General features: G+C 42.8%; 1 protein-coding gene across 1 annotated transcript in view; it reads right to left on the bottom strand.

Moving 5' to 3' along the window:
* Positions 1 to 561: 561 nt before the first annotated feature.
* plxdc1 (plexin domain containing 1) overlaps positions 562 to 12,896 on the bottom strand; it is a gene marked incomplete at its 3' end in the record, with an annotated part of 42,505 nt that continues 30,170 nt past the window's right edge. Inside the window, exons 5-13 of the mRNA XM_080834463.1 lie at positions 9,174 to 9,296; positions 8,895 to 9,013; positions 6,881 to 6,980; positions 6,447 to 6,542; positions 6,014 to 6,095; positions 5,799 to 5,859; positions 3,535 to 3,661; positions 1,386 to 1,546; positions 562 to 681 (exon numbers count right to left, since the gene is read on the bottom strand). Of these exons, the coding sequence (XP_080690589.1) occupies positions 562 to 681; positions 1,386 to 1,546; positions 3,535 to 3,661; positions 5,799 to 5,859; positions 6,014 to 6,095; positions 6,447 to 6,542; positions 6,881 to 6,980; positions 8,895 to 9,013; positions 9,174 to 9,296 (989 nt within the window). The remainder of the gene's footprint in view (positions 682 to 1,385; positions 1,547 to 3,534; positions 3,662 to 5,798; positions 5,860 to 6,013; positions 6,096 to 6,446; positions 6,543 to 6,880; positions 6,981 to 8,894; positions 9,014 to 9,173; positions 9,297 to 12,896) is intronic.

Below are 12,896 nucleotides of genomic sequence, written 5' to 3'. Positions count from 1 at the left end.
TTTGAAAAACAAACAGAACGAAAAACACTACAAAGATATACTGTATTGTACAATAGTTTGCCACATCCCTTTATGTCAGCCTTCATGACTAGGGAGTGAGGAACAGGATTTAGAGGCAGGGGGCGGTGATGGTGAATCAGCTCATGTCAGCTCCACGTTTCCACAGATCTATATCTGTTCCCCCTTTTTTACGGATATTTTGGTTTCTTCTTCTCCATAAACAGTTAAAGCGAGAGGAACCGCAAGGTGCAGCAGGAGATGTACAATCTGGTAAGGACCTCTACCGTACTTTGACTGACAAAAAGTCCTTGTGTGTGTGTGTGGTGTTTTATATTCCCTCTGACATCCCATCCCTTTGCCATTATCTTGTTCTGTGTTCCATTCAGAAAACCCTTACAAAACAAAAGGAAAAAGCAAAGGAAAAAAAAACTAAAACAAAACTAACCCCCCACCCCCCTCCCCCTCCCTCCTACACACACACACACACACACACACACTCCATTTCAACAGGTGGCTTAGTCCAACTTCTCGGTGTCAGAAGTCCCACCCCACCCCAACCCTTCAGCAATGCTCTGCCTCAATGAAGCCTTCCTTCTCGTGGCCGAGCTCCACCTCCGCATAGCTGGAATGGCAGCCCTGGTTCCGGAATTTCATGGAAGGCCAGTATTGATTTGTGCGGCGCTGAGGAGAGAAACCACAGGGAGATTCAGGGGTCAAGAAAAATCATGTGATGGGAATCACGCACGTGTCTGTGTAGGAACAATGAGGACATTAATGCCAATTGAAATGTCTTAACCAATGCGAACAGCTTGTGAAGGTGAGGCTCAAAGGAGGCTTGATGGGTATGCATATATTAGGGCACGGGTAGGTCTGTCAGCAGACACACACACTTGATGGGTATGTAGAAGGGTACGGGTAGGTCTGTCAGCAGACACTCACACTTAGCCTAGTCGGCACTCCCTTTCAATGCACTTCTAGTTCACATTCACCACAAGGTGTCTCCAGACTGTGAACTATCATCATATACTGTAAGTGCCAAAGTTACATGGCAGACAAGGTAGGCAGGGATAAATAGATAGATAGATAGATAGAAAGATAGATAGATAAATAGATAGACAGAGAGACAGATAGATAGATATATAGATAGATAGATAGATATATAGATAGACAGATAGATAGACAGACAGACAGATAGATAGATAGATAGATAGATAGATAGATCGATAGATAGATAGATAGATAGATAGACAGGTAGATAGATATATAGATAGGTAGACTCTGTTGCAGTAGAAATGCTTTTTTATATTCATGAGGTAGAATGGCAGGGTGACAGTGGGGTGGATGGATGGATGGATAGATCAAAAGATAGAAAGATAGATAAATACCTGCATGAGGTAGAACGGGGGGGCAACAGTGGGGTGTGTGTTGATGTAGTACACCGCAAGGAGGGTCAGGAAGACCAGCAAAACGAGCGCCGCCACCACACCAGCAATGATCGCAGTGTGCTCTGGCGCCTCCTCCTGGCCTGGAGTTCCCGTTTGCAGGTCTAACGGACAAGGGAAGCAAGGCAAACAGGACCAATCAGGCACAAATATGAGGGTAAGCAGGGAGAATCAGACTCAAAATCAATAACAAAGTAACCGTGGTGGAGTTAAAATGACAGCATGGGTGATGGATGTTTCAGACCATCGATTCAAGTCACAACAATGTGACACCAACGTGAAGGATGAAGTAGGAACACAACACACACACACACACACACACACACACACACACACACACACACACACACACACACACACACACACACACACACACACACACACACACACACACACAGCCACAGCCACAGGGACATAGACAGACATGCTGCATGTCAAATAAATAAAAAGGTTTTGGGCAATAATGCAACAGTCTCAGGAGAAGCAGGAACTGAAACAGACAGTCCAAACAGCCCACATCCAGTTCCAAATTTCCATAACTGAGTTGTTTTTATTTGTGTATTGGTTGCATGTATGCGACCGATTTTGGAAATACCTCTCTCGTCAACAATTCCAATTCCAATCAAACTATTGCTATGCCTTGATGAGACACATTTAGTAAATTATACTACATGTTTTTAATTACAATGACTGGTTGTAACTGTCAAAGTAGATCATTACAATCATTTGTAGGAGTGTGACAGACTGCAGACACTACACATGAGAATGTGCTCTGACTGCCATACCATCAAGCCTGGCTCTTTGGTGTTGCGGTCAGAGTGCAGGTTTAGCACCCTGCAGACCCGGGTGCAAATATGTTTCCAATTTGACACATTAACTGTGAGCAGAGGTAGAGAAGTACGACACATCCCACAGCCACGCAGCCTAGTGGCAATAACAGTTCCATACTGTCACACGTTTCACCTGTGACTGTTGCCCACAAGCCATAGCGACCAAGCCAGTTACGCTGAGCCCACACTATGCCACTGGCCAACTCACCGTTGCCATGGTAGTGAAAGAGGCGCTTGGTGTCATCTGCAGAAGGACGAGGGCATTGCAGCGGAGAGAGAGATGTGTGAGACCAGCCATACAGCAAGACAGACAGACACGAGGATGGAGAGGACAGGATAGCGGTCAGTAAGCCGAAAGCCTCCATGCAAAGATGTGCAAAGATGAAAAAGGAGCTAAAGGGTCTATTTAAAGATATTCAGCTTAAATGTTATAGGCCTATGCTAAAAGGCTCTACTAACTGAAGCATTGCCAGTAAACTCTAAACCACAGGCACACATAAACATTTTATTTGTTAAAATGTCAGTCAAACTAAAATTACCTCCCTGTTCTGATCTGAAAGTGAGCGTCTAGGCCATTAATGAATGCCAGCTTTGTGACTTGATACAACATATAAAACACCCAGCAAATAAATCCCATCAAAAGGTCACCATTTTATACAAGTGTTCTGGGTCATGTCAAACCACTGTGGTCACACTAAGAGAGAGTTTGTTCAAAATGAGCCTTCTTTTCAAAGCAACACTATGCATGTATGCTCTTTGCCACTTTTGAGGTTTATTTTTTAAAGGCAACTAGTTATGGTATCATCTGCAAATTCATTTTGATGGCATATGGTCATGTGAAGGACAGATAAGCACACGTATTGTTCCAACTAGCCATCCAGGATATGCACTACCTAGTTCTGTGTTCTGGGCTGTGACACCCTGTGAAAATGTGAGAAAAGCTTTCACAGCACAACATTGCCAACTATATTGCCAAAAGACACAAATTAGTATTGTTAGCAAGCTTTTGTTAGTGAAAACAGGGCTGTTGGTGTTTGCAAGTCTGTATGCCTTTTAGGTAGTTAGCTTCCTAGTTTTGGATTTCAACGGCACTTTCGGAATATGCACCCCTGGAGAGTTCTGTAATGGCTACAGTAAATAATGGCAAGAGCTGAATGATTGAACATTTAATTCTACGGTACATTCTAAACTAAACATGAGTTTATAAAAGACATCATTGCCATATACAAACAGCCCCCTCTAGGACACATACACATACTCACCCTCAGTCACAGGTCTCTCAGGGTTGGTCACGAGAGTGGTGTTGGCCTCTGGGTATGTGGAAGTGAAGGGGACCACCGTTGTGTCAGACGCCCCTTGAGTGTAGTCCTCGCAAGTCTCGTCTTTGGCCTAGGGACACACACAGAGGCTATGGCTAAACCGGTAGTGCAACTGGGTGAGCTAGGGGCTAACAGCACCAAGGTCACGGGTTTGACCCCCAGGAAGCAGCGCACGTAGACTACATGATGAAAATGTGTATTTGTCCAGTACGTCAGTTTAGATGATGATTAGTGTCTGCTAAATGAAGATGATGCTGATGGTGTCTGCTTAATGCAGAAATGTAAGTGTAATGTATATGTTGAGAAGCCATATGTAGAAATAGGTCAGGTATTAATATGGTTGGGAACAGTTGTATGCCTTGTAACCTTCCATGTCACCAATACGCTATGATGGCACGTGTCATACACTGTCATGTCCATTATGGATAACTGTTACAACAGCTTGTAAATGGATGGTTGCTAAAACAGCTAACGTCACGTGCAAACATTATGAGAGCTGTCTTGACACGTACAGATAAAACTAACATTATTGTATAACTAGACACATAAAATGTCAGTATAAATTATCTATAGCCACCTATTTATGATATGGTTATGTTAAGTATCTATAACAACCTATCTATGACATGGTTATGTTAAGTATCTATAACAACCTATCTATGACATGGTTATGTTAAGTATCTTTATCTCCCTCTGGAACGAAATACTGTTTTCTGATTGGCTAATGGGGTGTACATTAAGTTCGTGGAACCGCACACCTTGGACGTAGTCCCAGTAGAAAAGTTAAATCGCCGTTCCATATCAATGCTCTTGAATGGTTACCATTGACAACCAACGTAACGTTTATTTTTTGACAGCTAGGATAATTTGAACCAAGATGGCGGCGTGTTGGGAGAAGTTAGTAGGCAATGTTTTATGTGAATTAAGCTATCTACACGACTTTTTATATGTCTAAATTGACTCGGTTAGTTGTTAATATGCTACACGAATGTTGCAGATTATTGTAAGTCTTAACTGAAAGTCTCGAATATTATTTGTAGGAGGCTGCTAGCGCCTAGACAAAAAACCCATTGAAAGTAGTAGTAGCTCAATGCTAATACTATAACGTTGCTCTCACACGCAAGTTAGTGGCGATATCCAAATCAATATAAACAAATATTAACAAAGTTGAAAGTGTCCCATTGTAGTTTTTGTTATTTTAATGGCAATCACTGGGCATCGGTGCGAGTCCAGCCTGAAAAACTATTGGACCCCAAGTGTAGTTGAGAGTAAGCGATGGAGTGACATTTTAACGGCCAGTGGTCCAGCTCACACGGCTTACTCGCCTGCTCCTCAACGCCTTGACCAGTTCCACGCACTACTTTCTCTAACGGGAGCACTAGGCTTCAAATTAAGAATTCATCAGGTTATTATGCATATTAAGTGTCCTAAAGATAAAGGAAATTCGAAATAATAATAAATATCATAATAAAAACATTTTTGGATGTTGTAAACGGGAGATAAGCGGGATAACGGCCTCCGAGCTGTGCAGTTCTACGAAGTTAATGGACTTCTGCGGAGCAACACCACTCCGCTCCGCGTCGTCCATTAACTTCGTAGAACTGCACAGCTCGTCGGCCGTTATCCCTTACTTAACAACCTGTTTATGACATGGTTATGTTAAATAGGATGAAGGGTTCTAGCTCAGTGTCATCCTTTGATTTAATGAGTAGACATGAAATATGCATTCCTGAACACTGACTATGACTGCAAAAATGTGTTGGCATACTGCGTATTTTGTACCACATGAAGAGTTGCAGTACTGAGAGACGTTATGATTGTTCCTTCTTCAAGGGGGGGAAATCAGTGCTTGATTGCTTGCAATCATTTGACCTTGGCTAGGACCCAGTTCTATTGCCTGAATACAATAAGAGCTATTATTTATTTTATTTTTCATCCTCAAAGGAAAGGGTTGTGTTTTGTTGTGTCTGACAGTGTTCATCTTAGTGAAAAGCAGACATTTCTAAATTACTGCTTTACAAATCCAGTCGAAACTGTCTACGTTTATGCACGTGTGCGTTTGTGTGTGTGTGTGTGTATGATGTGTGTCAGAAAAAGAGAGAGAGAGAGAGAGAGAGAGAGAGAGAGAGAGAGAGAGAGAGAGAGAGAGAGAGAGCATGTGAGTAAGTAAGTAAGTGTTTATTCCTTTTCATTTACAATTTTCTCACCTCCTCTGGACATTTGTAGTCTAACCACTCCTGCCTGTGGCGATCTATACCGTCTGAACACCTGAAATAGGATTAACAGCACACACACACACACACACACACACACACACACACACACACACACACACACACACACACACACACACAAAGGATGTGATGAGGTACTAGGGTATGTCAACAAGTAGACAATTTTGTTCACTGGCTTGTCTTCACACCTTTGTAGGGTATTACACCAGCCACAGCCTGTAGTCAGTTTGGAGTTCAGGCAGAGCTCACAGGATGTATGCTTCAAACAGGCTGAAAGAGGGCAGCAAAAGCACAACTTTAACACCAACAGACCTATTACAGTACAGTATAGTGTACACACTATGAACCAATTGCTGCCATTGTAATCAAAACTGTACCACCAACAGACCACCACTAAAACTATGAATAGAAACCCTTTATATATTATGAAGCACTGACTCCAATTAGAACAGATCTTAATGACTTTCAGAGAATACATTGCTTCACCACATCATAGTGCATACTAGTCATATTAACATGTCATAGTGTTCTAAAATATCATGTATCTGTGATGTGTGATTGGCTTAGACATTATTTCAAGGGATGTGATTGGGTAGAAAGAAGAGAGTGAATCCCACTCACTAGGAAGCGGTGTGAACAGAAATGCAGAGTTGTTAATGATCTTTGTGGCGTCGATCTCCACTCTGTGGTACTCGTATATGGTCCTGCGCTTTGTGTCTGTAAGGGACACAGTTGATACAAACAAAGGAACGTGAATCTGGGGGTTTGGACACAGTCACCATGGACACTTGTGTTTTGGTGGAATTTATAATTGTCTAATCACAATCAATATTATCACCCTACAAACAGTGCAAGCTGATTCTCAGTCCCTCCTCTTTCTACTTTAGGTATCATGTTGATTTGACTGTTGAGTGCTAATAAATGCCTAGAGGATCCATTCTGTACCATCTTATTCATAGATTTTCCAAATAAGTTATTCATTTACTCCAACTGAAACCTTTCTGGTTCTATGTTAAGCTTCCTGTGTCTGTGGCGGACTCTGATGGTCCACTGACCTGGAGACTCCTGGGAGGAAGGGAGGGCCATGAAGGCATCAGACAGGCCCACCTTCACGGGGTGCTCGGTAGAGTTGATCTGCTCCACGCCCAGAGGAACCTGAGGGTGTGGAGGTACGGAGGGGAGAATGCAATGAAGAAGGACGAGAGAAATGGTTGAAAAGAGAAAAGAGACAGTACAGTAGAGATATGACACCGTGGTAACATTTTACTTAAACTCTCCATCATAATAGTGACATCACCCTGCCATAAACATGCCCTGGCATATGTAGTACCCTCTCATCAGGCTTTTAGCTAGGATTTTTTGAGTGGGGGTCCATTTTGTAATTGAACCTAACACGGCGAACCCAGCAAAACTAGGGGGGTCTGGGGGCATGCTCCCCCATAAGATTTTTTTTGAAAATAACCTTTTAAATAATGTCCTCTAGTGGGTTTAAGGAAGATACATTTACAAATTTAGATGTATTATATGGCATAAACATATTGAAGACATCCGCTGAGATTTTGTTTTGGATATGTGTGAAGCAGGAGCACCCTGACCTGGGAGAGAAAGCTTAGGAGCAGCTATACCCTTTGCCTCCACATATTTATGTGAGGACTCCTTCTATGCAATGACTGTGATCAAAACAAAGCAGAGAAACAGACTGTGCCTGGAGAAGAGCCTAATCACAGCAGTTGCCTCCCTTTTTTTGAAAATAACCTTTTAAATAGTGTCCTCTAGTGGGTTTTAGGAAGAGAAACTAACAAATGTAGATTTAAAATATGGCACAAAAATAAACATATTGAAGACATCTGCTGAGATAGGTGCTAATTATAGTTAATGTCAGATATCCTCTGTTCAATTTTCAAACTCCCTCACAATATGACTTTTTTTGCTCGAGCAATATTCCATGACAAATGATACGATGCCAACGTGACCGTTTCAGAGTACTTCGTACATTTAAAAAAAAAAAGCCGAGTCTGTTTCTCTGACTGACGTTTCAATTCAAGGTATGTACCTTGTGCTTGCACAGCTCTGTGCCTTTAGGAACTCCTGGGCTATGTTAGCATTGTGTGTGGAGAAAAGGCGCTGTCAGGCGCTCCAAGTTTGAGGCTTTAAAATGCGACAGTGACGTCTGGCATATTAAGCAGAGGGGTTTTCCATTTCGCTCCGCAAATAATTCCTTCCATTCAGGCAAGAACGTGCGGTGTTTATCTTCATATTTTCGTTTAGCTTTACGCTTTGCTGGATCCATGGCATTCTTTTAGTAGCTACTGCTAGTCTGGCTACTAGTAACTCTCTGCGACTGGGTGCACACATTAGAATGTTTCATATTTGGAACATTAACGTTACTTGAAGACATCTCTCTAGATCGCGTGATGACACAATATACATGAATAAATACCCCATTCAAATCGGACAGCTTTTTGTCTGTATTTCGTGAAAAATATGCATTTTAGATGTTTATTTTACAATATGAAAATTCTGTACACCAAGAGAAAAGTCAGTGAGCAGCACTCGCGCTGGAGCCGAGCCACACGTCAGCCGGCAAAGAGCTGCATGCGGCTCGCCACCCCTAATAGCGGTAAACTGTTGTTTTACGTGTTACAACGTGATTACGCTCATTAGCGTTTGAACAATGTTGAGAGTTATTGTGAACACGTTTAAAAAAAGTTTGACTGAGTAAAAAAAGGGACAAAAAACTTAAGGCGTTTGTAGGGCGTCTGCCTAAAAGTACTGCGTCCAATTTCTTATTATTTTAGAACAGTGCGTCCAAAAGACGCACGGACGCATGCCTAGCTAAAAGCCTGCCTCTCATCATTCAATATAGTAGTGTTGATGTACAGTACCGTGAAAGAGTCAATGTGACAAAACTCTCAGCTAAAACAGGTTGAAGACATGGGCATATCAGTCGTAAAAGGATGATGTGAAGTGCTTCTAATTATTCCAGATTTAAGAGATGGAAATGGGTGTTAGCAGTCAGTTGATGAGGCCTATCATCACGGAATCTTAATTTAAATCTGCAGGTCTTACGTCTCTGAAACCGAAGACAATGGTTCCATTGCTATGAAGGGCCGTCTGGAAGGTGAAGGGCCCGTCGGCCTCTCGCCCCTGAATCCGGACTTTATCCCACTGGACCACAAACACGTCACCTAAACAGAAAGAGGTCAAGGGTCATTCAAGCCCAGTTGTATGAGTACAATAGACAATCTCTCCATCACACACTCACGTCACTTCCCACTCTCTCTGCTCCCACCCCAATCCTCCTCTCTCTCTCTTTCAACCAATCCTTTCATCATCAGAAATACCCACCGTTGTCCATGTAGCGCACAGTGGAGTTTTTGGAGAAACTGGGGTCAAAGTTCGCCATGAGGGGGGCAATGTACTGGGTGGCTGTCAACATGCGGTGCGTGATCTCTCCAGTGAAAATGAACCCTGGAAAAGGTTTCCGGCAGAAGTCAACTTCCATTAGGCCTTCACATTCACATTTATTCATTCAAGGCAGTTTCACATAGTGTGTTTTAACAGGTACTGTTCGTAGCTATAGGGTTACAGTGTAGTCATTTATTACAGTTTTTCTCTTTCGCTTAAAAACATGTGTCCACTCTGATGTTACTTTTTAAAAATGATTCACACAGAAGTTGAAAAATGAATAATTCTGTTTGTAAAATACAAACATAACCGGCACATTAAAATCATCCAACAAAAGTCTATTTTCCTCAAACAACACATCTTGTGGTATATCAGTATATTCTTTGTTGACACTTCACATAGCTAAGGCGTTTACCTAAAAAATGCAAACAAGCAAGCACAGCATGAACGGTGACATTTTTACACTTTTTAAGATGCCCTGTTAAAATACTATAAATAGAGACATTTTCTAAGAAAGTTTCATTCATTTTATTCATGTGTGCAGGTCTTTCTGTTTTTGGCATTCAATATGGTAAAGCTTTTGTCTTGCATTCTTTCTGCACCAAATAATAAATAAATAGTCAGAAATTCTATGAAACCATCGCCATGGACTCTCATTACATTCCTTTGGCCTCTTTGACTCACGCTTGCAAATAGCAACACGGTGGTGGCATCTTTTATAGAGGGATAAGGATTATAAGATGGACTGAAGAGCTGTCTAAAGGAGTTTCACACAGCTGTGTTAGAGATTCATAATTATGCAAGTCATATATATCAGCTGTGAATAGCAGTTTTACATTAGCTTGACACAGTTAAACCAATAAAGTTGTGGGTTTCCTATAAGATCTGTGTTAACGGTTTTGAAAAGAAGGGATAAAATATGTGTGATGCCAATGAAAAAGGGTCTCATTTGCAAGAGAACACTTTTGCTCTGCTAAGAATGTGATGATGAAGACCAAGTGGATCCCAGTTTCAAGCGTGTCTTACCAATCGAGAAAAAAAGAACCTGATTGAAATGGCAAGTTCTACATTTTGTAACGTTGCATAATCTTCCAAACAAATGTGTCATTATGGAAAGTACACCTCCACTGTACACTTGTACACTGTGCAACATTGTTTTAAAAACTATACTCAAAATAACAACGCAGTGTGCAGTACCACAATAAACTCTACCCAGACATAGCCTCTCAGACCCAGCTCTGTATAGTCCCCTGCAAGCTATATATGCATGATCCAATTAGTTTCATTCAGAATATATTGGATTGGATTTGTTTTCCATCCAATCCGCTCGATGTCATTTGATATCTTTTAAATGATTTGCTGCAGACACACACAGGCACACACACACAGAGACACACACACACACACACACACACACACACACACACACACACACACACACACACACTTCTGCACTCTGATTGTCCCATTTCATATTGTGCCCTGTGCGGACGTCCTGGGTGGAATCGAAGAAACCACTGATCCAGGGGTTTGGCTCTGTAGTCTTTGTCCTCATTAAAGGACAACTGTGACCACCACTGCTGTGATGAGATGGATACAGGAGACAGTGCTTGCATAGCAGAACCGTGTATCCATGTGTATGAGTCAGTTAGTGAGAGGAAGTGTGTGTGTGTGTGAGAGAGAGGCTATGTGTGTGTTTGTGTGTGTGAGAGAGAGAGAGAGAGAGATAGAGAGAGAGAGAGAAAGAGAGGGACTAGTGGCTGTATGTGCACATGTGTGTGTGTGTGCGTGAGGGAGAGAGAGGGTGAACTAGAGACTGTGTGTGTATGTGTGAATGTGTATATGTAAGTGAGTCTGTGTATGGAGAGAGAGTGAAACAGACAGAGAGAGAGTCGGTGTGTGTGCGTGTGTGTGTATCCATGCGTATGAGTGAGTTAGTGAGAGGGAGAGTGTGTGTGAGGGAGAGGCTATGTTGGTTTGGTTACTGAGAAACAGAAAGTGTGTGTGTATGGAGAGAGATTGAAATAGACATAGACATACTCTGTGTTTGTGTGTGTGTGTGTGTGTGTGTGTGTGTGTGTGTGTGTGTGTGTGTGTGTGTGTGTGTGTGTGTGTGTGTGTGTATGTGTGTGTGTGTGTGTGTGTGTGTGCATGGATATGTGTGCGCGTGTGTATGTGTGTGTGTATGTGTGTGTGTATGTGTGTGAGTGTGTGTGTGCATGTGCGTTTGCGTGTGTGTGTGTGTGAGTGTGTGTGAGTGAGCGGGTGGGTGGGTAGGCAGCCTTTGGGGGCTGCATTGATCAAATGAGAGCTGAGGAGGACAGAAGGAGGCCAGGGTCAGAGCAGGTGCCTGGCTGACTGGGCCAGTGTGCAGGAGCAGGAGCAGGAGCAGGAGCAGGAGCAGGAGCAGGAGCAGGAGCAGGAGCAGGAGCAGGAGCAGGAGCAGGAGCAGGAGCAGGAGCAGGAGCAGGAGCAGGAGCAGGAGCAGGAGCAGGAGCAGGAGCAGGAGCAGGAGCAGGTCTATTTCTCTCTGCTCTCTCTGTGGGTCCCTGGCTCCACTCTGACAGACTTCAAGCTGGACTGAGAAAGGGGGCCCAGAGGTGTCCCAGTTTTCACTTCAAAGGCACAGTTTCATGTCTTCAGTGAGCGAGTGTAGTTTTTGTGTCAATGAGCCCATGTGTGTGTGTGTGTGTGTGTGTGTGTGTGTGTGTGTGTGTGTGTGTGTGTGTGTGTGTGTGTGTGTGTGTGTGTGTTATGTGTTTAAATGTGTGTGTCTGTTTGATCAATGAACTGATTTGGATTCTTCTTCTTCCTCTTGCAGTGGTAGTAGTAGCAGTAGCAGTAGTATTAGTAATTTAACAGGTAGTATTTCTTTCGAATAAATCGACGATCAGACATCATTTTAAAGAGATATTTGCAATCTGTCTGTCTCCATGGTGACAGCAGGATGAACCCGAGAACTTGTTTGGATTGTCACATTTTGTGACCTTTTCAGTGGCGCGCGTGTGTGTGTGTGTGTGTGTGTGTGTGTCTGTGAGGGAGAGTATGTGTGTGTGTGTGTGTAGTCAGTCTTGCTGAGATTCCTTTTGTGTGCATGTTGTGCATTCATTTTGGTTTATGGCCATTGTACTAATGTTTATGTAGATCAGTGGCTATGTGTAGCAACGACACAGCACCAGACACAGAACCTCATCCATTCCCCCCTACCCTTCAAGTGCATGCTCACACACACCTGTATGGAAATCTGTCTTCAGGAATATCATCGGGGGAGCTTGCTGTTTAAGGATAAGATATGGGGACACCAACATGAGAGAGAGAGAGAGAGAGAGAGAGAGAGAGAAATCTAGTCTTTGTGTGTCAGTGGCCACCCCTGTACAGGCACAAGGAATGTACTATCTTCCCATGTGTGCTATTAAATGTCATTCAGTTTATTAAGCAACGGAGAGATCACGCACCCAATCCGCGCTGCATTTAACATCTCTTTGTCCGCTTAACATCTCGTCCATATTATTGAATAACATTTCGGCCTATTCCACACAGCCTACTAGGGATAAGTCTTTGGTTTGTTTATTACATGCAGGGTTTATAACAGCGATCCTCACATGTTCTTTCAACGCACTGCAGCAGAAATTGAACACCCTGGGCATCAGCCCCAGATGAATC

Source organism: Sprattus sprattus (genome assembly GCF_963457725.1).
Source record: "Sprattus sprattus genome assembly, chromosome: 3".
NCBI lineage: Eukaryota > Metazoa > Chordata > Actinopteri > Clupeiformes > Clupeidae > Sprattus > Sprattus sprattus.
This window is presented reverse-complemented; position numbering and strand designations above follow the sequence as displayed.